At 43.1% G+C, this 26,584-nt stretch overlaps 1 protein-coding gene across 1 annotated transcript in view; it reads right to left on the bottom strand.

Moving 5' to 3' along the window:
• nkain2 (sodium/potassium transporting ATPase interacting 2) overlaps window positions 1-19,955 on the bottom strand; it is a 134,856-nt gene extending 114,901 nt beyond the window's left edge. Inside the window, exon 1 of the mRNA XM_070548874.1 lies at window positions 19,746-19,955. Within this exon, the coding sequence (XP_070404975.1) occupies window positions 19,746-19,799 (54 nt within the window). The 5' untranslated portion in view covers window positions 19,800-19,955. The remainder of the gene's footprint in view (window positions 1-19,745) is intronic.
• Window positions 19,956-26,584: the final 6,629 nt, after the last annotated feature.

Genomic DNA, 26,584 nt, shown 5'->3' with positions numbered 1-26,584 from the left:
AGGACCTATTCCTTCTCTACTTCTTCTTCTTCTTCTTCCTGTAATATCACCATTCCACTTGTGTCCTCATTTTCACACTTATATTCTGTCTTGCTACAACTAATCTTCATTCCTCTGTTGTTCAGTACATATCTCCACCTCTCTGGCTTTTCCTCTGCCTCCACCCTGCGTTCACTGCAGATTACGATATCATCTGCAAACATCATAGTCCTTAGAGACTCCCGTCTAACATCATCTGTCAGTCTGTCCATCACAAAACCAAACCAGAAGGGGCTTTGAGCAGCTCCTTGACGCTGTCCCACCTCCACCTTGAACACCTTTGTCACTCCTGCAGCACACCTCGCTGCAGCTCAGCTCTCATACATGTTCTGCGATACTCTTAACGCTCTTCTCTGCCACTCCAGACTTCCTCATGCACTGCAGCTACTCTCTCAGCACTGTCATACGCGTTCCCTAAATCTACAAATATGCACATCCTTCTGACCTTCTCGGTTCTTCTCCCTCTGCAAACTTAAAGCAAAGGTTGCATTTGTAGTACACTATTGGCATCAAACCGTTCTGCTGTTTAGAAATGCTCGCTTCCGACCTAACTCTAGCTTCCACCACTCTTTCCCAGAGCTCCATTTTATTAACTCGGTAGCTTTGTAGTTCCTAAAATTCTGGAAGACATCTCTGCTGCCGTGTTTTCATCACATAAAGAAAAAAATTGCTGCAAAACATAATATTTTAGACTTGAGTGGTAAATTGTGATATGTTTACAATACTGTATTTTCTGGACTATAAGCCGCTACTTTTTTCCCGCGCTTTGAACCATGTGGCTTATAATGAGGAGCGGCTTTACTGAAGGTTTTCCTTCACCTGCCACCAGGGGGCGCTTTAGCAGAAAGTGAAACAGGTGGAAGTCAAACGTGGAAATGGAAGAAAGTGCTCATTTTAATTTAGCACATGCAAGCAGCCGGCACGACGAAGAATTTGTTTCAAATCCATACCCCCTCATCATGGAAACTACACATATGAGTTCATATGATGCCGCATTTAAGCTGAAGGCCATGGATCTGGCAGTAAAGGAGGGAAACAGCGCTGCCGCATGTAAGCTTGGCATGAATGAATCCATGGTTCGGCGCTGGAGACGGCAGCGGGAAGAACTCATTCAAGCCAGCTTCACCCGGGGATGATGACAGCAACACGGACAGCGACACCGACATCGCCACAGAAAAGGTATGTGACGAAGCTCTTCTGAGGCTGTTCAACTCCGACACTGAAGAAGAGGACTTTAATGGCTTTAGTGCGCAAGAGGAAGATGAGAGCGAATGACTTCTTCTGGTAGACAAGTGTGTTTTATTTACTAACCAGGCATGTTTTGTGTGCAGTTTTTATTTTCTAATCATCCAGGGCTTATTAATGCTGTGTCAGCGCTGTTCTTTTCTTCTAAACATGCAAATGACGGTAATAACGTGTCAGTGCTGTTTTTATTTTATAACATCCAGAAATATGAACGCTATCAGCGCTTTTTTTTTTTTTACTTGCAGGCACGTTCACCCGTGTTTAAAATTCGTTTTGTTGAATTAAAACAACGAAAAACCTCCGTGTAGCGTCTTTCTGTCTGATTATCTTACGTTATGGCCGTACATGCGCTGGGCGCCGGAGACCTGCATGTGGCTGCTGCGCCGCGGCTTGTATTCGAGTGCGGCGTGTGTGTGTGTGGAAAACCTTTTTTTTTTGTTGGTGCGGCTTATATTGAGGTGCACTCTATAGTCCAGAAATTACGGTACACTTTATAGGGTTGCTCACACAGAAATCTGTGGTTGTTTGCTTCACAGATTGTGTTCATTTAAACATTTCAAAGTTAATCTAAAAAAGTTGAAGGTTTAAATGCTGCATTTCCTTCTTTATATCTGATCTTTTTTAAAGCTGAAATATCCCTTTAAGTGTGCTGTTGCGTTAGGCTTAACTAAGCCTACAGCTTCAATAATAACTGGGAACTGATTGGTTTCTTCATTCCCTTGTAGACTAGGGCCTGCACGACTTTTTTTTTTAAAGTCGACAGTCAAGTAATAAAAGTCGAGTCGACTTCGACTAGTCGTTGATGACGTCATACGCCGGAAGCGGGGGGGGGGGGGGGTGTCGGGGGGTCGGTCGGTAGGTTCGCTGGAGTTTTTGACAATTAAAATTGCGCCCACATTTTCTAAGTTAACACATTTCTTTTAACAACGGTAGTTTCTGCTTCAGCCCTCTCCCCCCTCCCCCTGCGCAGCAGCCGCAAACTCACTGATGCGCCTGCAGCCTCTCAGAGTTCCTGCTGCTCTAAACATTAAAATAATTATTTCATTTTATGTTCCTCACTTCTGATGACCTTCAATGGTGTCTGTTTGTTGCAACAGCAGGTACAAAAACTAACTTGTTTTTATTTGACTATTTTTCTGTCCTGTCTGTTTATTATCTTCCTGCATCTCCTCTCAATCCTAAAGAAAAACTGCTACCTGGGTTCATTAATATTCACCTCATGAGTTACCTTTGAACTGCAGTTCTAAAAGATCTACCGACCGCAAAAACAGCGGAGTGCCGCTGCTCGCCGGCCGACTACAACGGGACCGTTTTTACTGCGAAGTTCATGCCGGAGCGGACCGGAGATAGTGGAATCTTGGGGGTGCGTCACCGGAGGACAACAGGTGATGCGCATCGCTCCGCAGCAGCGAAGCGCATCAGGCACAAATAACAGACAGAAAACATGAAAGGAAATGAGCCGACATGAACGATCGCGTGTTTAATTTGTTTTTGAGGTGGTGACACCTGATTTGGCGGTGATCAGGACGCAGATGTCTGGAGCGCGTCAACGATCAGAGCTTTGCATGCGCAAACTGGTTAAGATTAGGATGGGGGTAAGGGGAAGGTTAAACTGCAAGAGGGAAAAGGTCACAGTTTGGTTAAATGTCCGTTTTACCGCCGGTGTCAGTACCGCACAGCGCGTCACTTCCGCCTCGATCCAGACGCGCAGGGGCTCATCACCTGCTGTCTTTTCCGAGGACTGCATCTTGTCAGTCATTATCACGTGACAGCGACTAGTTGATGACAGGCATAAAAAGTCACTACAGAACCGTGAAGTCGACTAGTCGACTAGTTCGTACAACCCCTATTGTAGACTATATCTCTATCATTCACTTACATAGAGTAAAAAAAACGTCCATCAGAGATCATTCCGGACTGATATCAGATTTTTTTAATTACAGAAGTTTAAAACTCTTCATCTCTGCTTGAACACTCAGTTACCAAGCTTAAATCTGTAAAACGTTTCCTTTTCATTCTTCTTCTGACCAGACTTGTAGCATTTTTTCATTTATTTTTTGCTCTTAACTGAAACCACAGGAGGATTGCGGGAAGGCTGTCCTGGTCCCAGACCGGGGAGCAGCCCTCCTCTGGGTGTGAAGAAAGCGAGCTCTTGTGTGCTTTAAATAGCAGCTGAAAATCCGACCTCCGCTCAAAGTTGATTTCAGTCCGACTCAACTGGTTCAGGATTCTGCTTGATTATAATTTAATTTTCTTTCAGCGTTTCTAACTTTTCTTCCATAAAATAGAAATAAGCAGATGCTTTGCACCGTTCATAAAGGAGGTGGGTATAAAAAATTATTAGATGCAGCTGGAAAATAAGCCGGCAGTGGGACACTCCTCTGTTGTCAAAGTGATAAATGATCCTAAAAGAGGATATGTCTCAAATACCCAGATGACAACACAGATATAAGTGTCTACTTACACCATCTGAGTCATGAGACATCCGCTGGGGGAGGATGATGGGAGAAACGCTTCATCCCCTGCTGCTCTGAAATTCACTTTGTCATCAAACGGCAGCCGTCAAACCATAAAATACACCTTACAACACTTTCTATTTCAAGAGCTGGCCTCTATCCAAACCTAAAGGCACTGACTGGATTTAAAGACTTCACCTTGAAACAGAAGCTGCTTAGTGATTAGGGATGTAAGAAAATATCGATATGGCAATATATCGTGATATTGTTTCCTGCAATATTATATCGATATTCAAAAGCTGTGTATCGAATTTTGGGAAGAATTCACATGCAAACATTTGTGTATTTTCATTTCCTTTGGTGCAATTCAAACGCCGACTTCTAGTTGGCAGCAGTGTGCAGGGTTTTGTTTCCACTATTGAAATGTACATCTCTTTATTATGGTTCAGATACATCACGATAAACATGTTAAGTATCAGTTTGGGCAGTTTATTGAAATTTCCTACAATAGATTCAGTCTAAAAAAATCGCTACTATTGTCTGGCTGAATGTATCGCAATATATCGTGGTATATCGTATCGTCTCCCCCGTATTGTGATGCATATCGTATTGCCAGAATTTCACCAATACACATCCCTATTAGTGATGGACATCTCTAGCTGACTTCTTCTTCCACCAGCACCACAAAAACTGCTAAATTTTGTCCCATTAACTAAACTCGTGTTCCTTTGTTCCCTACTCCAGAGACTACATGCGTGAAATGTGTTAAATCTTTTGACAATTTCAGTTAAATTGCAATTAGAATAGAGCCGACCATGGACGTAATTTTTTTTGGGGGGGGGGGGGGGGGGGGGGGGGGGACAGGGGGGACATGTCCCCTTCACTTTCTCCAAAGTCAAGTTTTCACCCCTGCACTTTTTACCAATACTTTATATTAAATTGGCACTGGCTGAGCTCTAGGACCAAGCAGAAAACAACCATTTGTGTTGAAGCCTGTTTCCCATTAGAACATACTGTAAAGACCCCCCCCCCACACACACACACACACACACACACACACACGTGCCCCCCCCCCCCCCCCCCCCCACCCACACACACTTCTAAAGTGAAAATTACGTCCATGGAGCCGACTGCACTGTTGATGTGCAGTTTGTACAGCTCTTAGCACCAACGTCCCTGCTATTTGACACTGTTACTTTAGGCATTGGTTTGGTGTGAGAAGTATGCAACTGCAAAATAATTAAGTGTTTGTGGGTGCAGGAAGCCACAAAAGGGAAAAATCAATGCTGGGAACTAGGAAATGGAGAAATAGTTTCATTTGCTGTGAGCATCTCTAAGTAAAGGAAGCAGATGTTCCAAATGAATAATTAAAAGTATCTGTTGGCGTGAATAAAGGTGATCGGTTGTCTGACCTACAATAATTTGTATCACAGCACAGTGCTCTGGAATCTTTCGGCAAAGCTGACTGTGGATTGACGCGTAATTATCCGGTAGGAAAGCTGCCGCTGCGGGTTTAATTTAGCAGATATAATTAGTGCTTCTAAGCTTTTGCTTCATAATATGCATTTTTACATTTAACAACTGTTTCTCGTTGCGAGCTAGTTGAATTTGTACCTTACAATCAGCTGTGAGCGAACACATTTTACAAGATGTCTCATGCTGATAGCCAAATGTCACCGCACAATATAAACAGAAGACTTACAAATGAATGTCGCCGATTACCAAATCCTAGTTGTGTTCAGAGAAAACAGCGAGAGGAGAAGGGCTCTGCTTCTAAGGGCTTAAAAGGTGCTTTAGTGAGATGTGGCACATCTTTGTTTTTAGTATTAGCTGCTGTTGGAAGCTTTTTTTCCCCTTTATTCTTCATTTATTTCATTCAAAATAAAAACAAATAAAACATATAAACAATAAGAAATACATAACAAAAATCAAATTTGAACGAAAAGGAGCAGAATGAAGAAAAACATCTTATAATTTCTGCCCCCTTTTTCAGACGAAATAATCTATTTATATACAGTTTCCATTAGTCAGACACACACAGATTCATTTTAAACTTTTCCCTGTTCTAAATTCCAGAGCGATCATGATCATTGATTTAATTTACATTTTCATAATTCTTTAGTACACTCAATTTGGTACATTTTTTTTTATATATTAAATCACAGTTTTTTTATTTCCCTTTTAAGGTTATTCCATAATTTAACACCATTTACAGATATATTCCACTCCTTAATTTTTGTTCTAAATCTAGGTTTTGTAAACACATCAGTTTCCTTCAGCGTGTAATTACTAGTTCTCTTTTCAAATATCCCCTGAATGTTTGTTGGCAGAGTACCTAAATTGGCTTTACACATGGTTTGTATGATTTTCCAGTCTTTTAAATCATGAAATTTCAGTAAATTATATTTAATAAACAACGGGTTTGAAGCATCTCTACAGCCACTATAATTGATGATTCTCAGAGCTCTTTTCTGTAAGATAAATACGGGTTGTGTATAGTTTTTGTTTGTTGCTCCCCAGATTTCTACACAATAAGTCACGTATGGAACAATCAGTGAATTGTACAATGCCAACAAACCAGAATTAGTCAGTAAAAACTTGACTCTATGCAATACTCCTAAGGATTTGGCAATTTTACCTTTTATGTAACTAATACGGGATTTCCATGACAAGTCTTTATCAATAAGAACTCCAAGAAATTTAGTTTCTTTTACTCTTTGAATTTCAATCCTATCTATTTCCAATGACACATCACTGTTCTTTTTATCATTGAACAGTATAAAATTTGTTTTGTTAAGATTCAGTGTCAATCTATTTATATCAAAACAGTTTTTAATTTTAATCAGTTCATCATTTATCACTTTAGCCACCTCCTCAATATTTGATCCTGAGTAAAACAGTGTTGTATCATCTGCAAATAGAATGGTACCGAGTGTCTTAGATACGTTTACCAAGTCGTTAATAAACAAAATGAACAGTTTTGGCCCGAGGACCGACCCTTGTGGCTTTGCTAACTTGTGACAAAAGGCCAAACATCATTCATGTTTTTTTCTGTCTGACATGAAAAATTACATTCTGACAGATACTTTAGTTTAAGGAAAGTTTTTATGGAAACGTTAAAAACAACGACTTCCCTGCTTCAGAACGCTATCTGAATGACCTCAGTCAACAAACCAACACACACAGACCAATATCTATAATGGACATCAGAACACCCCACCATACACAAAATGTCAGTAATCAGAACATTATATCACCGAGCAAACATGATAACAGAAGAACGAGACCGTAAACAAGAGGACAAACACATACAACACGCTTTAAAGACCCGCGGATACCCGACATGGGCAATCAACAAAGGAAAACAACAAACAACAACAGAAAGAAAAGAACAACCAAAGCAAAGAACCAGAAACCCAAAAAGACAAGAACCAAAACCAGTGATATCCCGACCATACATCAAAGGTATAACAGAAAAAATAAGAGCAACAATGAAAAAACACAACATAAACACACCAACAAAACCATACACAACAGTTAGAAACAGACTAGTACACCCAAAAGACAAGATACCAGCTGGACTTAAATGTGGAGTCATTTACGAAATCCCATGCAAACTCTGCAATAAAACATACGTAGGAGAAACCAGACGCCAACTTAACACACGAACAATAGAACATAGAAAGGAGCACGAGAAAGAAACAAGTCGAAAACACACAAGAGCAGCAAAAGAAGAAGCAGAAAGAACAATAAAGAAGTCAGCCGTAACAGATCACTGCACAAGAGAAAACCATGTAATGGACTGGGACAACACAAGGATCATAAACACCGAACAGCAGAAATACAAAAGATGGATAAAAGAAGCAATCGAGATAAGGAGGCGTGGATGTGGGACCATGAACGGGGACGATGGAGTTTACACGTTGGACCGCGCATGGTGTTAGGTAATTTTATCTCCCATCCAGGTAGGGCTGTCACGTTTGAGGAATTCCCCCTGCGGTGATTCAGGGTGGCTTAATATTGCAGTGTGCGATATTATTGCATTCCTTTTTTTAATTGCAGTACTATCTAAACATAATGTTTACACATTTAAAAAAGGTTAAAAATTGCCGTGCCTTCTTTAATAACACTTTACTGAATGCAGATCAAAGGGCAGTAACAACACAGATCGCAGTAACGTTTGTTTCTCCGACAGTCGGAGTCCGACTGAACTTAAAAACAACAAAATTCAGGAGAAGGTTAAACTTTTAAATGCAAATTTGGCTGCAGCATCTAACAAATAAGAAACAAGTCCCCATTTTGTTTAGTTGTTTAAAATCAAGCATAAAAAATTACATGTACCGGGCGCACTATCATTTCACTTTCACACACACGAATGACGGTGATTTATAGCTCGGTCACGTCCTTGTTACCCACAAGGAAAACCAGCATGTTAACCATATACGGTTTGAGAGAGGATCTGAGAGAGGGGGCAACATTTCCAGCAACACTGAAAACCCTCTCGGATGGTGCGCTCGTTGCACTAACGCACACGTACTTACGTGCGACTCTTGCGAGCAAAGGGAGTCTCTCCCGGTTGTTGCTCCACCATGTCAGGGGGGTTTCTTTAGGGTGGATGCATTCCTCCTGCAGGTAGCGAGTGAGCTCCAGCTCGGCTCAAACTCTCTTCGGGACGGTTGCAGAAGCAGTGCTTGTCCGGGACTTCAGCAGGTCTCCGAGCGTTTATTATTATTATTTTGCCGCTGGTGGCAGCTCTGTCGCGGCCAAGGACTCTGGCTGCGCAGCAGCTGACGTACTGAAAACCAAAGTGCTCCCACAGGAGCGAAGCAACGTTTCGTTTTGATACCAGTGCAGCCATCCTTCTCAACATGCATCACTGAGTTGAACCAAGTTCAGTAATCGCGGTGGCCCATGATGCAGTGCGGTGGGCTTCTTCATATTGCGATATTTCATTTTTGCGGTTACCGCGACAGCCCTACATCCAGGATTACCTTAGGGAAAGTTCAACACGCAGGGGTTATACTAATCAGCTGATCAAATTCAATACCGATAATTAACCAACAAATCAATTTAGACTTTGCAAAGTGGAGAATGAAATACACACCACACCAGAGGTCTGACAGTTCACTCTCGTCAGACGACATCCTCCAAGAGTATTTACTAAGCAGACACACAAAATGATAAACGCACACACATTTACACACAAACATTCGAGGTTCTCACAGACTCTCAGGCAGGAAGACACTCCAGGTGCAATTTCTAAAACAATAGAGCTGTCTGGACTTCTCAAGGGAGTCCTACTGATAAGGGGGACCAGCACCAGCACCAAGTCTGGTACCAAGGGCAAGGTCAACCCTCCCTGTTAGAGCTTACAAAAGCCTGTCTGTTCCCAGAGAAATAGAAATAGATGAACCTTCGTTTAAAACCTCCATATGTCAAACCATTAAAGACATTATTAACAGTAATATCAGTTTTTATCCAACACATGGGACTGCATCATCGGAGAGGGGAGAGCGGGCAGCGGAGGGCGACAGCGTCCTCTGCTGCCCGCGGATAAACGGAGTAGGAAGTGACGCCACCATCAGCGTCAGCTCTGAGGATGTTTTGCTGTTGGCGAACGAAACGTTAGCAAGATAAAGAGAAACCTTTCCTGTGTTTTAAAAAGAACCAAAAATGGAATTAGAAACAAAAACACAGTAAGAGCATACCAAAGAAGCATGAGAGAAAGACAAGGTGGAGAGAGAGATAAAGACGTGAAAATGGCCAGAAAGACACAGACACAAAAAGGTGGGCATGTGGAAAAAGATTGAGACTCGAGGCGAAAGAGGCTGACAAATTAGAGCAGTGAAAAAGAAAATGCGACAGAAAATCTATAGACTCAGAGCTCACATTGTGTGTGGCCTTTGCAGAAAGCAGTGTCGTACATAAAAGATAGGAAACCCTTTTTATCTCGCTGCATTGAGGAATGAGGTCTAAAGATTACGCTTGTTTCCACCAAGCTGGAGACTCACGCCATACTTTAAGTGGATGTGCTTTAAAATCCTAATGGTGTGAGATGAATGCAGATTGGGAAATAACTGGGGCTGAGTGTTTAAAGGAAAGATGTAAGAGATGAGCTGGAATCCAGCTGAGTGGGAGGACCCTTCTGCAGAAAGTACAAAAACAACGTGAAACTGACAACTTATCCCTTTTCTGCAAACAAATTCTCAGTAAATAAACCAGAATCAACAGGAAACATTTATTTTCTCAGTGATGGAAATTGAGGTCTGCTCGTAATCCCAAATCGTCCTTAACTATTCCTGAAAGACCCATCCTCTGTTTACCTCTGCTAAGCCTTCTCTAAATGCATCACACATAACTTTGGAGTTACGACGACTGCACAATCATCGTTTTGCAATCAGGTGCAAAACACGGCACACACGCAGAGACGCTGCTTCTGCATTCATGTCACAGCTTCTGAGATGTAAATTATTCATTATGTCTCCTCAGTGGTGGAAATGTCACAGGAATGTGGCGCCACAGACAGACAAACACAATGTCCCAGATAGCCCATGGCCACTTTGTGTGTCTGGGTGTGTGTTTCCTGTGTAGAATAATCATGGTGTGTGTTAGGTAGATGTTTTATGAGACACATTCAGTGTAAAATTGAGCATGTCTGTTTCAAACAGCCATGTGACGGGGTGCAAAGTAGGTTACATGCTCTGACATTGTAAAGATGAATAATCTGTTACTTTTGTTGCCAGATTATGAATTATCTCACCGTAGATGCTCACTACACCGAATTACAAGCCTGTAATTTTACTCTATTTACCCAGTTCAATTAAAGTACATGTCGGCAAAGTAATTAAAGCGCCATCAACATTAAACGCCCACGAGCCGTATGAACAAGCCTGAATGAACCCACCAACGGGGGGTTGGTTCTGTTATCTGTCACGCTATTGGATGATTGAGTCATCGTGTTTGTGACAGCAGCTGTTGGGGTTGATATAGCAAAGACGGCCTCAACCTCTGCCTCAAAGAATGAGTCACCAGTGACACTTATTTTTATATGTGTGCATGCATGTGTGTGTGTGTGTGAGTAGGCATCAGTGTGAAGGTGTTGGAGTTGGAAAGTAAAGTTTATTTATATTGTTCCTTATTCTGATGCAAAACAAACAAACCAAAGGTTGTAGAAAAAGAATAAAACGTTTGACACTCAGTGCGTTTACATGCAGCCAGTAACACTTTTAAAACCCGAATATTCGCAATAACCCGGTTCCGCAGGTCCATGTAAACACCGCCAGAAACCCGGATATGCTCATAACCGGGCTTTTAAAAACCCGGTTACTACACCTGGGGTAACCCTTTTCTAACCCGAATGTTTGGTCGTGTAAACGCATACCGGGATATCCCCATCAAAGCGTGTGTTCTGCGCATGCTCTGTTCGCAAGGAATCTTGGTCTTTTGAGTAGCGAGACGTCTTGTATGCGCCAGAACACCGGAAGTAAACAACAAGTTGGGAGCAACATGGCGAGTCGCGGCACAGCACCACACTTTTGGAGTGACGAGGAAACTAAAGCGGAAACAAACGCGGTCGCTATCTCTTCCGAACTGGGAAACATGTTGTTGTTTTCACGGATACCGGAACGAGAAGAACCGGAAATGATGCATATTGAGTCTGGACGTAGTCCATACGTCCTGACGCTACCCCAACGTCCGCATTTACATCGGGTTATGCAAGTTAGGGGTAACTCTTTCTATTTATGCTTGTAAACGGGTTATTCTGATCAACTCAGAAACCCGAATCCCGACCTTAACCCGATCATAACCCGGATATTGGCTGCATGCAAACGTAGTCACTGTTGGCTAAAAGATCTCAAAAAGCAACACATGCTGTTTTGTTCCAACGAGCGCAGGATAACAGCTAAAGTTCTGTAGACCTTAGTTAGTTCAGGATAAAGGTAGTCTGGAAATCTAGACATTAGCTAAAATAAATAAATAATAATTTTGTTCTGCATGTCGGTCTAGCCATGCTGCACTGGAACCTCAGCAGGCCCGAACAGCCTTGTGCCTTGCTAATCACAGCTCTCTATTGGTTTGATGGGCAGGACAATGCGACGATGCCGAACAACTACGAAGGCTCTACTACTACGTGGCTCGCTTGAAATTACTTTGGTAGAAGAAGAAAAGAAAATATCATTTCTATAGCTCATTTTTATATATCATTTCTATTTCTATATATGGTATCAGCTAGGCTAAAATCAATATCACGATATATTGAGGATTTCACCTGATAACGATAAATGGACTACAGGTATGCGCAGAAACAAAAGGTGCCCACTACATGGGGATTTCACACGTTTTACGTTGAGTCACATTTTTACGTAACTCAAGGTGGTACAGCTTCTTAAAGGGACACGAACGTTGCCAACCTACACACATCTTTCCATTTTTTTACTATCACATTTATTGACATGGGAGAAATTATCTCGATAAGAGTCATACATTTCAATAACGATACATTTTCATTTGATTGCCCAGCCCTAGTATCAACTTTGGGTTATTTAGACTTGGGCTTCTCTTTAATTCATGAGCAGAGAGAGGAACTTGAGTCCTTTATTTAGAAAAATTATGTATTTGTGTCTTTTTCAACAACGTATGGCTGACTGCCCCGTTGACTGACATCTGTAGCGTCTCGTCACGTTGTTCACTGTCCAGTAGTATGCTGAGATAGTTCAAAAGACAACCATAAACTCCGTTCTACGACTGAGCTCTCCCTATCGGTCATGGCCAGACTACATATTCAAATATACAGGATGGCTTGCAAGTGTAACGGCTAGATCCTCTTTGTCTTGTTTCTAGCTTTTTTCTGTGTATTTTTGTGTTCTCATTAATGCTGCATCTGAGGAGCATGCCTGCAGACTGTGGCCTGTTTGCTCACCCTTGCTCCTCCCTGCACCAGCTGAGCCGGGTTTTCATCAGCCACAGATTGCTTAAAGGACCTGCTGGAGCTCCTCACCAATGGAGACAATAGTGCAGAGCTGCCTTTCCTCTGGTCTAGTGTCTCCCACTTAGGGCTTTGATACTGAATATTGAATAGTGAGAAGAAATAAGTTTTAGGGGTAATCTGTTACCTTTTTGAGATTTTGTGCTCTCTTTAGAGTAGCCTGTTTTGGTTAAATGGGTTTTGTTCCATGGTGGTTTCTTTTCTAGAGCAAGACAAAAAAGAAAGAGAAAAGTAAATAAAACCTTTGTTAATTTTCCTTTGTGTCATTCGTCCTCCATGTTACCCCAGGCCCCCTAGACACCTGGGTTGTAACATATGGGGGCTCGTCCGGGATTTGAACCCAGAACCTCTCACACCCCAAGCCAGAATCCTACTTCTACTCAACACACAAGTGTGAGGGTTGTAACACAAGGCTAGGATAAAGGTACAATAAGTAAGAATTTTAAAGTGAAATAATACAAAACAGTTTAGTGTATCAATCATGTTGGAAGGAAGGTTACATTGAAATAGATTTCCTTCTCAGCCGGCTGGCGGATTGTCAGTTTTTCTCATTTAAAAATGGCTAAAGACAGATATGGTCTTCACTTACAGTGTGTCCCGCCTCCGGCTACTCAAGCGCCTCATGATTTTTATCTTGAGAGGCGCTATAGAAATGATACTTCTTCTTCTTCTACTTACTGGTTCCACAGTCAATCATATTTGAGCCCGCAGGTTTGCCAATTCTGTGCCGGCATTTGTAATGCAACACCAGCTGGGCAAAAGCAGCAGCAAATAACAGGAGCTGCCCAGAAGTTATTTCTAATACCCGTGAAAAGCAGGGCATTTTTGGGTTTTATTCTTGTATCGGGTAAAGAACGGTAGCGGCTATCGTTGAGCTAAGAATGCTAACGGTAAATTAGAACGAAAACTGTCTGCTCTACAAACATCTCAAGCTACTTTTTTCAGTTACCAACAACTCGATATTACAGTGAAATGTATTTATCTACTTATCGACTTACTGTGTACAACTTGTCTTCATTCATCTAGAATCTTCCGGCGCTGACACGTAACTGGTAACAGTTGCTCAGAGCGGACTCGTTTGTTTTGATACATGGACTGCAGTAACAAATTTTGACCACATGATGTCACTCTTACTTCATACAACTTTGCCTTGGGGCAAAATTTGCATAATTGGGGAATTTACAGCTGCATGAATTTGAAGAAAAATCATAATTATGATAATTTTGGTGACAATTGAAATCACTATTATTTAACATGACTATTCTTCAAGCTGGGAAACACATTAGACCACATTTTGTCACCTACAAAGTGTTTTATTATGAATAAGGACAAAGTGTCACACTTTAACCATATTTTACACAGAGGTGCTGAAAAAAATCGATTCAAGTCTGAATCGGGATTCTTATTTATAAAGGTTCAGTATCGATTCCAGGAACTCAAATGTTTGGCATGTTACAGGTTTGAGATGCACTTTTGTATGTTTTTTTTTTTTTTTTTTTTTTGGTCTTTGTTAGGAGAGTTAGTCCTCCATTTACTTTTGTGGTCCCATAAATTGGGGTGATTTATTTTTGAATCTGCTGATAAGTGGGGACTGAATGTAATTTTATTTCCATACTCAGAAATTTGAGATATTCTCATATTAATTTTCTAAGTTGATAAGTGAGTACTCTGGATTACTCATGTGTTTATTTGAAGTTATTGATAAATGAGAGAACACATTTTCCTTTGTAAGAAATCTGAGGCACTTTTTTAAACAGGTTGAGGACTCAAATGTTAAACTTGTTTCCACAGATACTTAAAAAGTATTTGACTGTATTACTTTCAAAGCTACAGTTAGGTAACTAAAGATTTGTTATATTTTACAAGGTAAGCAAAAATAAATGTTGCCTTTTGGTCAAAAGATTGTTTCTGTTTACAGTTTTAGAATCACTTTATATTACCTTGTAAATTTGCATTTTTTTATCATGACCAGCTTAAAGTCAAATAAAAAATTTCCCACAGCTTTAACTAACTTGTACAACAAAGGAGTTAATCCTTGAACTGACACTCTTTGTTAATACTGATTATGAATCGATTTAAATCAAGAATCGATTCTGAATCGAATCAAATCGTTAGTGATGGGAATTCCGGCTCTTATTAGAGAGCCGGTTTTTTTGGCTCAGCTCACAAAAAGAGCCGTCTCTTTCGGCTCCTAAGTGGCTCCTCAGATTTTCTGTTGCGTAGAGTACATTTATAACCAAAATAATGCTAAACTATATGTAAAATAATTTACTAATGTAAAAAAATAGCAATATATCAAACATTTATCATTTCTATTAATTTAATAACTGAACACTTTAAGAAATCTCCACTTTCCGACTGCTGGCGCTCATTTTCTCACCGTCTTTGTCGCACTCCCCTCCCTCTTGCTCGCCTATTTTCTCCTCCTCATTCCCTCTTGTCTCCTTCCACTCGCATGTGCTCTGCTGTGTGTCTGAGTCTGATCCTTCCTCTTCCCCGCCCCTACTGCTCTGTGTGGACGGTCTGGACACGCAGTTACACATGTTGACCTGTAGCTTTCACCAAGGCAGGGGGGAGGGGGGAGGGGAGGGGACGGCTCCCAATGACGAGCCGGCTCCCGTCGTTCACTTCAAAGAGCCGGCTCTTAGAGCCGGTTCGTTCGCGACCGACACATCACTACAAATCGTGAGTTGCTCTAAGATTCACATCCCTAAATTTACACTAGATTTCATATTTCTCACCACATAACAGAGTTGAGCTTTTGTTTAATATCTCATTTATGTTCTGTTTGACTCACTGATGATGAAGAGGCTCAGGACGCAACAGCTTCTGTTGTTTTTGCCTCTTATTTTAAGTCCTGCTGCGTAGCTTTCAGCAGCAACAACTGTTTTCCTTTAATTTTGTGATGGTAACTCACCCGTAATGAGCATTGATTTCCTTTTTCCAATAGCATATAAATTTTAACGTTTTAGGTTGACTTTCAGTCAAAATTAAATCAAAACAAAGCAAATGTTTTCTTGTGATGATGACAACACCAACTCCATCTGGGACCGCGTAAAACCAGCCAGTGACTGAAGCCATACGTAACTCCTAACGTCACGAACAAATGAATGAATTCCTTTTATTTTGCATCAGCCATGACTGAACTGAGTGTGTCTGACACACGGAGGTGTCAGCTGGGAAGAAGATTTATCTCCAAGCCTGGATCATTGATCTCTGCTCAGCTGTGGTTGCAAAAGCTCTTTGCAATTAACCTAACTAATGAAGCGGGGTGAAATTTGCTGTTAAGTTTCACAAGCTGTCATCTCTACTACTTAAGACACAGCAGAAGAAATTATTCTTTTCTGTTCTCTGCAAAGTCGCCTATTAGCCAAACCAATTAAACGCAATTTGTGATAAACAAACTTTGCTTTCAGCAGAGGAGGAAACACCTTCACATCTTGGAGTGAGCGTCCTTTAAGAGAAAAGAAATGCCGTGGAGGCTTCTGTCTGAATGGCAACATGGCTAACTGTGCATAACCGAGCTGTAGTGTACAGTAGTGTTCAACCTCTAGCTCAGCTAGCGGCGGCATCAGCTGGCTTAGCTGTTGCAACAGTTAACAGAGCAAAACGTGTTGTTTGCTACGGCGTAGCATTAGTTCCACTGCATTAGACGCAATGACTATCTCTGTGACAGAATCTCATTCACACACACACACACTCCCATTATAACACCCATCGGAACACGCAGCATCGCCATTTACAGCACAGTGGTGTGTTTCATCCGTGCAGACCGCGTGTGGCAACATTATTCAGATGTAGACATGTTCACTAGTACGACTGCATCTCTTATTCAAATGAAAATGTGCTCAGAGATGTCCTATTTCACAGCTCTATGGGGCTTTTTAGAAGCGTAGACTCTCATATAGGTCAGGCACAAAATAACTTATGGGTGATTTTCCAATATTTTCCCTTTTGTGTTGAACACACAATGATTTGTGGGGGCTGTAAAAGAGTCCAATTCATCGTCTCAATAGGTCGCATACAGCACATTATTTTCCCATGCCCAGAATGCCACAGCGGCGGCTTTCCTCTTTGGGTTTGTGCATCAGTGTTCCATTACTAAGTGTGTCAAGGTGTGTGCTCACTTTCTGGACACACATGGAGAAATGTGTGTAAGAGTCCTTTCGTCATGGAAACATTTCAGAGAGCTGTCTAGTTTGGTTTCTTTCATTTCCTGCGTTAGCCTTCAGAGTATTCAGCCTGACATATGCACCAAAGGAGCAATTATTAAAGCAGCACAGAGCAGGGCTCTTCTGTCCTACTGGTTGAAAGTGGAATTACAACTACTGTGAACAACCCTGCTGCAGCCTGCTGTGGCTAATGCTAACACACTAACATGAGCCAAGCCTTACTAAATAAGCCACGAATCAAAAAGATCCACACTAGTGGACAAACAATAGTATTACTTACAAGTCCAGTAGCAACAAAGCCAGGTCACCATCAGTCCATGGTTTTGTAGCGTTTTTCAGCTTCCACCATGTCACAAACCTCAGGCGATCTCTAACTGGCTACTTTTAACACCACAACAGTCAACAGATCTCAGTCTAGAAATGTAGAGATGTGGTGGAACAGGATATTAACTTTGCGGATATAACTATGTGATGCTGCCATGTCAATATGGACCAGAAGAACCTCAGAGGAACCTCTGGCAGTTATCTAGGTGATGCAAAAGTGACAATAGTGTAAAGATGTATAAAACAGAACAGAACTAATCTCTGTTTCTCCAAACTGAGGTTAGTGAAAGAGCTGTCTACAGATAAGATGTTAGTTGTACAAAACCACCCAACAAAAGCCTATTTTTAATTTTTGGAACTATCCCTTTATCTGTGAACAAAACAGACACATTTTAAAGGGATACTTGGTAGTTTGCTTGCTTTTAGCACCCCCTAGTGTCCGTCATGCATTCACTGTAGTTAAACTGAAAATGAAACTCATCCCCTTGCTGTGAGTTTGTTTTTTAACACTTTAATGTCTCCCCAGTTTTCATTAGTTTCTAAAGGAGCAATTAATTACTAAATCCAACAAATCAGCTGCGTTCACGATCTAAAACATGCAGTAAACATGCTAGATACAGACTCCAGCTCCACCATGTCAGCTCCACTCCACCCCACTACTCCCTCCAACAGCAGGTAGCAGCCACCAACTCTGAAGTTGCAAGTGTGGTATTCTGGCCACATGGGCAGTTGGGTCTGAGCAACCTTTCATTAACCAGATAAAGGGTCATTTTAGCACATAGTGGCTTAGGAAAAAGATTTAAAAATATGAAAAAGTTGAAAAGCATCTAAAAGAACACACATTTGAAAGCAGTTTTTCAGTCATTTGAGTAAATATTATTCACTAAACAGCAGCAACGTTTTCCTGTCTGTTTTATTACATTTTCTTTCATGTGAAATAAGAGTATTTGATCTGATCATAGACACGTTCATCTGAACCCCGCCACCCAATAATAATTGATAATACTATTTATAATCCAAAATTGGGGCACTTCCTGCTCGTAGCACTTCTGTGCCATATTTGGCTTGCTCCTGCTTCAACATCGCTCCAGCAGCAATTTGAACTAACGACAGAACATTAGAATGAATGTGAACCATGAAGGCATGTTCTCGGATCTTTCACCTCAGCAAAAGTCATTCTCATGTGACGGCTCCACCGTAACGTCTAAACATCTCTTCTTCTGTGGTTTAGCACCTTAAACGAGTCTCCTCTGCTGTTGCTTTTATAACCGCCGGGTGTAAATGGTAAATGGTCTGTATTTGATATAGCGCCTTCTAGAGTCCTGGAACCCCCCAAGGCGCTTTACAACACAATCAGTCATTCACCCATTCACACACACATTCACACACTGGTGGGGATGAGCTACGATGTAGCCACAGCTGCCCTGGGGCGCACTGACAGAGGCGAGGCTGCCGAGCACTGGCGCCACCGGTCCCTCCGACCACCACCAGCAGGCAACGTGGGTTAAGTGTCTTGCCCAAGGACACAACGACAGCGACAGACTGAGCAGGGCTCGAACCTGCAACCCTCTGATTACGGGGCGAGCACTTAACTCCTGTGCCACCGTTGCTGTTGAGCTACAAAAAAATTTCCATGAAACGTACTGTGCCCCCCCCCCCCCACACACGCCCCCCCAACCATAAGCTGGTCGAGTTTCAAAACAAAACGACTGATTTTCATAATTTTTAAAGAAGTGCATGCGTCAGTTAGTAATTCAGTGTCAAAGAGCCACTCTGCTGTAAAGGGAGGACCACAGAGGTCACAATGTGCCTCCAAATATTTCTGATTTGACGGTCAGGCGACTCCACGGCAGCCTGCAGTTTGAGTGGCAGAGAGGACAAGGAGCAGTGCTACAGCTGACACCGGCTCTAAAGAGTCTAAATAGCATCCTGTCCTAAAACCCCTAAAACGTGACCACTGCTTCAGGTTTATCTAAGGGTTCTGGGACAGACTCTCCTCTGTTTTTTGTGATTTTTGAAAAAAAAAATCCTCACTTGTAGGCTTTGCATCTTTTTCTGCCTTTTGTCTAGCCTGGTATCAGCTCCCAACACCACAGATGGTGACAGGAGAAAGAAAGAGCAGCAAGCTGAGTGACAGATCTACAACTGTTGATGCTTTACGTCGGTCTCCTCCTTTCCTGGCATTGTTCTCCATATGCCCCCTGCACCTCACGCTGATCTGGCCAAAATACGTTTGTGTCTCATCTGTCTCTTCTCAATCCATCAAAGGTCACGGCAGATCTCTAGTACAGTCCCACAGCTCCCTTCAAAAGTGGATTTTATTCATCTAAAGCAACATAATACCTGGTATTATGACCCTTTCGAAACATATTATCTCCTGAACTTTTGTGCTACACATCAATGTGGAAATCGTTCACCACAGCAACTTGTTTGTGTGCTGAGCTACAAGAGTTTTAAAGAACCTTTTTCTCTCTCCTGACCGATCATTATCTTCACAGAATCAATAGTAATCTCAGCACTTACCAGCTGCATGCCGCAGACAAAGGCCAAGGTGCACCTGCCGCTGCAGCACCCCATGATGTCCTTCCTCCTCTCTCTGCTATGTGGTCCACCTGGGGCAAAAAAGTCCAGATAACTCCCAAATATTGTCTTTCACAATCCTAAAACAGCCCAGGGAGGGGTTGTCTCGCCAACAGCAAGTGCTCTCTGGTGCTCAGGGCAATCAGAGGTGACTACTTCATTCCGATGGTAACAGCCTAAAGTGGTCCCCTGGATAGATGGAGGTCACGGATCAAAGATGGGAAGTGGGATCTGGGGTCAGTTCGGGTCCAGCAGTTATTATCTGCAGCTTGATTAATCCCCAGACATATTCTGTAAATAGGTCTCCTCTCAGATTGCACGAATCGGATCTGAGGTGTGAAAAACACTCCTAGTAAAGACAAAAGGTCACAACCGCGTCCACTCAGGGTCCACTTGTCCGGACATCACCTAATGGACTAATAATCGGGATCACCACGTTTAGTCGCATCCTCAACCGCGTTGAAACGGACACAATCCTCCAGAGCAGCCGCGTAGACACTGGGAAAGAAATCAGACAGAAGGTGATATTATCTGTTCAGATTTCTTGCCTAATAATCCGATTAAGCGCCTCGTGCGTTCATCTGATCACAGGAGCCTGATGTCAGGTGAAGAAGACAGGTGAAGGTGGTCCCTGCCTCGTCTCCCAGACGAGACGCACTCCCTACTCTCAGGGGAAGAAGCGCGCACGGAGCGGCAGCATCCTCCGGCCAAACGCCCTCTTTTGAGTTTCAAACACTGAGTCTTGTGACTTATCCGGAGACGACGCCGACTAGATTTGCTGCTAGGGCTCTGGGAGACGTCAACAGCCCTCTGGAAGATGCTTTCAGCGGCTTGTGTGGCTAATGAGTCCCCTTCCTCCGGTTCATCTCCGCAACGCCGCTCATTAGAAGATCCGTCAGCGCACCGGTCGCGTCACTCGCAGCCTCCTCTGTCACAATATACACAAAACATCTCTACAGTACCGATATTTTTAAATAAACAAATAAATAAATATAATAACAATGATGAGCGTGTCCCGAAGGGAACGCTGAGTGTCGTTTGGAAGTGTCCAAAAGCGCAAAAGGCGGAGAGAGCCGCACCAGGGCTGCTTCAGTTGGTCGTCTCGGTCTTGATTTGAAGAAGTGGGAAAAAGGGGAGACAATGGGAACCGGGACGGACCAACGGACCGAGGGAGACAGCTGAGAAGAGCGTCTCCCGCCTGCCATCTGTCAAGTCAAACACCACACCGCTACAGCGCTGTTCCGGTGACGGATTTCAAAATAAAAGTGCTCAACACAGGAAACTGCTGTTGTGTTCTGTCTTTTTTGAACCGCACTTTTAGCATTAGTTGGCTACTGTTGTTATAACAAGACTTGAGCGTGTGCTTTTAAGTCAAGCAGGCACGTTCGTGTTTGAAATGTGTCAAGTTGTGTGGCGAGTGCTTTTAATTTAGGAAATAACAAACTGTTTGCCCAACCAGTCCACATGTGTTTTGTGGATTTGGAGAAGGCTTATGACCGTGTCCCCAGGGGCACCCTGTGGGGGACGCTCCAGGAGTATGGGGTGGGTGGCTTTCTGTTAAGGGCCATTCAGTCCCTTTACCAGAGGAGCGTGAGTTTGGTCCGCATAGCCGGTACTAAGTCGGACCTGTTCCCAGTGAGGGTTGGACTCCGCCAGGGCTGCCCTTTGTCACCGGTTCTGTTCATCACTTTTATGGGCAGAATTTCTAGACGCAGCCGTGGTGTGGAGTGTGTCGAGTTTGGTGGCAGGAGAATCTCGTCTCTGCTTTTTGCGGATGATGTGGTCCTCCTAGCTTCATCCAGCTCTGACCTTCAGCTCTTGCTGGGTAGGTTCGCGGCCGAATGTGAAGCGGTTGGGATGAGGATCAGCACCTCCAAATCTGAGACCATGGTTCTCGACCGGAAAAGGGTGGCTTGCCACCTCCGGGTCGGGGGAGAGGTCCTACCTCAAGTGGAGGAGTTTAAGTATCTCGGGGTCTTGTTCACGAGTGAGGGTAGGAGGGATCGGGAGATCGACAGGCGGATTGGTTCGGCGTCTGCAGTGATGCGGACGCTGAGCCGATCTGTCGTGGGGAAGAGGGAGCTGAGCCAGAAAGCCAGGCTCTCGATTTACCGGTCGATCTACGTCCCAATCCTCACCTATGGTCATGAGCTTTGGGTAATGACCGAAAGAACGAGATCGCGGATACAAGCGGCCGAAATGAGTTTCCTCCGTAGGGTGGCCGGGCTCAGCCTTAGAGATAGGGTGAGGAGCTCGGACATTCGGGAGGGACTCGGAGTAGAACCGCTGCTCCTCCGGATCGAAAGGAGCCAGTTGAGGTGGTTTGGGCATCTGGTCAGGATGCCTCCTGGACGCCTCCCCGGGGAGGTGTTTCGGGCATGTCCTGCCGGCAGAAGGCCCCCGGGTCGACCCAGGACACGTTGGAGAGGTTACATCTCCAATCTGGTCCGGGAACGCCTTGGGGTCCTGCCGGAGGAGCTGGTGGACAAGGCCGGGGAGAGGACGGCCTGGAGCTCCCTAGTTGGGATGCTGCCCCCGCGACCCGGACCCGGATAAGCGGAGGAAGACGAAGAACGAACGAAGAAAATAACAAACTGTTGTTCATGATGTTTACATTTAATGCAGAATCGTGTTCTTCCACTTCTCAAGTGCCTTCAACACCATGAGGGGTGCAGGAGTGGATGAACGTCTGCCCGCATGGGCCACCAACTTCCTCACCAACAGGCCACATTATGTGAGGCTGCACAATGTATGTCTGAGGTGGTTGTGTGCAGTACTGGAGCTCCGCAGGGTACGGTGCTCTCACCCTTTCTCTTCACCTTCTACTCCCGGGACTTCACCTACAACACCAGCAGCTGACAGCTCCAGAAGCTCTCTGATGACTTGGCCATTGTCGGCCACATGTCTGAGGGGAATGGCCTGGATTACAGAAGTTTAAACATCTCAAAAGTCCCCTCCCACCTACTGCGTTCCACTATGGAGGCCATGGACAGCTCCTTCAGAAGCAGACCGAGACATCCCAGATGTAAAACAGAATGCTACCATAAATCTTTCGTCCCCTCTGCAGAAAGAGTATAACTCCTCATTTTAAGCTTTACCGGCATTATCCTGGTACACAATAACATCCATGCAATACTCAGTATGTGTTCAATAACTGCAATACCAGATTTACATAGTATGACTGTTCCTTACAGTATGCTGCATAGTTCCAGAACCCAAGTTCTTCCTTTTTTTATTTGTGGCTTTTAGTGGTCGAAGGTTACAATATAGCTATGCCTATGTATTTATACTTGTACCTGTTATTGTTTTCTTAAAGAGCAAGTCACCCCCAAATCAACTTTTGTGCTGGTAACTATATAAATGAGTGTCTAATCGTGCTGTAGACATGTGTAGACAATAATTTGGCACTTTAGAGTATCATAGTAAAAATTTAAATTTTCTGCCTAAACTGTCAGTGTTACGCCCTTTTCCGGTAAAACTCAGCCCTGCATTTGAATTTAATCGCTATCACTATAGAGCTCCGGGAGCTGACCTCACTTCTCCCGGCATGCAACAGTTCAAATCGAAACGGCGCCATATTGGCAGGCAGAAGCCCGCAGCTGGACTATTTGTTATTGTCAGAAAACTCAATCAGACGGGAAATATGGTAGATTCCTGTTGTGCCCCAGGATGCAGAACAGACGCGGACGACATAAGGAATGAGCCATCTACAGGATTCCCCAAGATCCGGAACGCCGCAAACGTTGGATCATTGTAATAAAACGCACTAGTGACCGGGCTAAAATAAAACTGTGGGATCCCGAGAGTAAAGGTTTTCGCTTATGCAGCGACCGCTTCATATCAGGTAGTTAAACCCACGTTTCCTCATCTGTGTATGGTATTTATTTTAAATGCTTTTATTACGATTCTTAGTGGGCTTCCTTAACTTATTTTGGCGTGGCTTTTTCTGTCTTATTACTCATAGCAACAAGTAAACGTCACGTAAAACGTTGCCTCGTGAGTTCTGCGTGCTGCCGTTTACGTGTTTTATGATGACAGCAATTAACCGGCTAAGCTGTATTTAATTTTTAAGCAATGGTTGATCAATTGTCAGATCACACATAAAAAGCACTTTGGATTGCTATTATCTGTCTCACCGAGACGGATCTCAGACAGATCCTGAGACGCTCCTGCCTGACATATTTATATTATTCACGGAAAAAAATCAAACTAGTGATTTCTCTTGGAGTTCAGTTTATACATTCAAACAGCACAGCACTCTATTTAAACTACTTACGTGTAAATATGTTATTTGTGTTTTTGTTTAATTCGTTTTATAAATTATAAATGTCAGGGCATCTCATATCCGGTAAGAGGTCCGCTACGACAGCTTCTGGCGTTTTTAAAAAAGTATCCCAGGGGCACGGTAAGGGTCGGAGATGTTTAGTCTATTTAATTTCTGACTATATAAAACGATTTCTTCCTTTTTAAAGTGTGAAGTAAACTCCGACGGAGTAAAATCCAAGCCGACCCCGTTCCTTTTGTTTACCTTTGTTGCCTGCCAACATGGCGTCTACTCTCTGAGAGTCACGTGATGTCTGGAGCTCTTTTGGCTAAAAGGCACCCTATGATGTCAGCTGGAACCATATAATGTCACAGTGCCATTGTAGGCCTGTGTGTGTGTGTGTGTGTGTACTTGTTAGCCGCTCCGCCCTCTCGGTCTGCCAGGCAAAAGCATTTGTTGCAGGAAGTGGGGGTGGAGTAAGACTCGCTCTTTAAGTGGTGTTGTTGCTGTAACAAGTGAATTCCCCCCCTGTGGGATCCATAAAGTCTCTTCACTTCTAATAATGTTTATTAAGTTTTATTCTAAGAGAATAAAAGAATCAGTTGCATTTATATTTATTTTACTTTTTGCTTTGTGATGAGTTGAACTGATGCATTGCTAGAGAGAAAGTGTCAGTCTTTTTGCAGGGATCTCCAAACCTGGTCCACAAGAGCCAATGTCCAGTGTGTGTTAGTTGTTTCCCTGCTTCAACACACCTGATTCAACTGTTTAATCACCTCTTCAGCAGGTGATCAAGCTCTGCACGAGCCTGCGAATCACCCACCAGTTAAAATCTGGTGTGTCAGAGCAGAGAAACCTTTGAATTTAAGAAGTTTCCATTGCTTCTATTGTTCCACCCCACGTGGGCCCAAAAGTGGTTGGTTAGATGCAGCTTTTAAATGAGCCTTTAGTGTGAAAATGTGTGCAGGTGTCTTCAAAATTTAAAGGTTTGTCTGCCTCTATCAAACCTGGTTTAAATCAGTTGATGATTAGAGGGTTTCTGCAGAGCTTGCTGGCCCTCTGTTGTGATTAAACCGTTGAAACAGATTTGTTGGAGCAGAGAAACAACCAAAACATGCAGAACAGTGACTCGTGAGCACCAGCAGGATACGGAAGAATCAAGACACTCACTGTAGAACATAGTTATTTTTTCCTGTTTTATTTGAATCCATTATTGTTAGCGGACCCAGAACTTGCACATCCCTTTGTGAATGTTTTTTAAAATCGCTTTTATTTTGAAGGCATGCCTCCTGACCTTGTCCCTGCTGAGGCTGCTGCTGGCTGACTTGTTGAGGCTGCTGCTCAGCTCTGCGGGGAGCAAGGGCTTCTTTCACTCTCACAGAGAAAGATGCAGCTTTGGTCGACTTGCAGCTGCTCACGGGTACGACCTTCAACCACATTCAAAACCCGACGAAGTGAAAGTGTGTCGTTTTTTTTTTTCTTGGGGGATCCTCTTCAAGATGTCAAAGAGTTTTCCAGTTTTATTTCACTGTGATGTTGGACATAAAAGCATTGTAGAAAAAGTTGTTTGGCTCATCAACATGCCCCGTTGCCCTTAATTAGAGATGGTATTAGTGCCTTTAAATAGTCCAAGGTTCAGCCAAATTCAGCATTTAAAAGTAGGAGAGTCAATATGTGTGGGTGTGTGTGTGTGTGTGTGTGTGCGCTCTGTGGTCGGTTGTGCCACACCTCTAAAATGGCCAGGAGCTTAAACAGACAGTGAGGTGGAGAGGCTATCACTGCTTTAGCTACACAACATAATGGCCTGCTTTCCCCTCACCATCAATCTCTGTCAGTCTGTTCCTCCCACACACACACACACACACACACACACACACACACACACACACACACACACACACACACACACACACAAGTTTAATTATGCCTCTAATCTTGAGTGACAGTTGCATGTATAATGGCTGATTCCCGGGGGCCATGCGTCAAGGCATCCACCCATTCATCCTTCAGTCCCTTCTTCTATTTATCATCTTACTTAGTCATCCATCCGTCCATCCATCCATCAGCATGTTTAAGACGTTTTTTTCCACTCAACTCATTGCCATCAACCTTCCTCTCATCTCCTTTATTGTGATTTACTGCTACTTTTCTCCTTCTCTGGTCCCATCTTGGTGAGTTTTACAAGAATCCCTAAATGTGTTCTGATTCGCCCTCCCCTGTGTCTGCGTCCACTGGATAGAAGAAGAAGAAGAAGAAAATATCATTTCTATAGCGCCTCTCAAGATAAAAATCACGAGGCGCTTCACAAAAACAAAAAATGTAAAAATATAAAAAAGCATTTAGAAAATGTTTAAAAATATTTTTAAAATGAGCAAAAATCGGTAATTGAGATTAAAAAAATGTTAAGAAAGAGAGAGAGTGAACAGGAAAGAGGGAAATCAGTGGATCCTGAGGAAGGTGGAATAGGTGGGAGAGCAGAATAAAGAGAGAGAGGTGAAGAAGGTCATACAAAAGCCAG

Source organism: Nothobranchius furzeri, chromosome 2, assembly GCF_043380555.1.
Source record: "Nothobranchius furzeri strain GRZ-AD chromosome 2, NfurGRZ-RIMD1, whole genome shotgun sequence".
NCBI lineage: Eukaryota > Metazoa > Chordata > Actinopteri > Cyprinodontiformes > Nothobranchiidae > Nothobranchius > Nothobranchius furzeri.
This window is presented reverse-complemented; position numbering and strand designations above follow the sequence as displayed.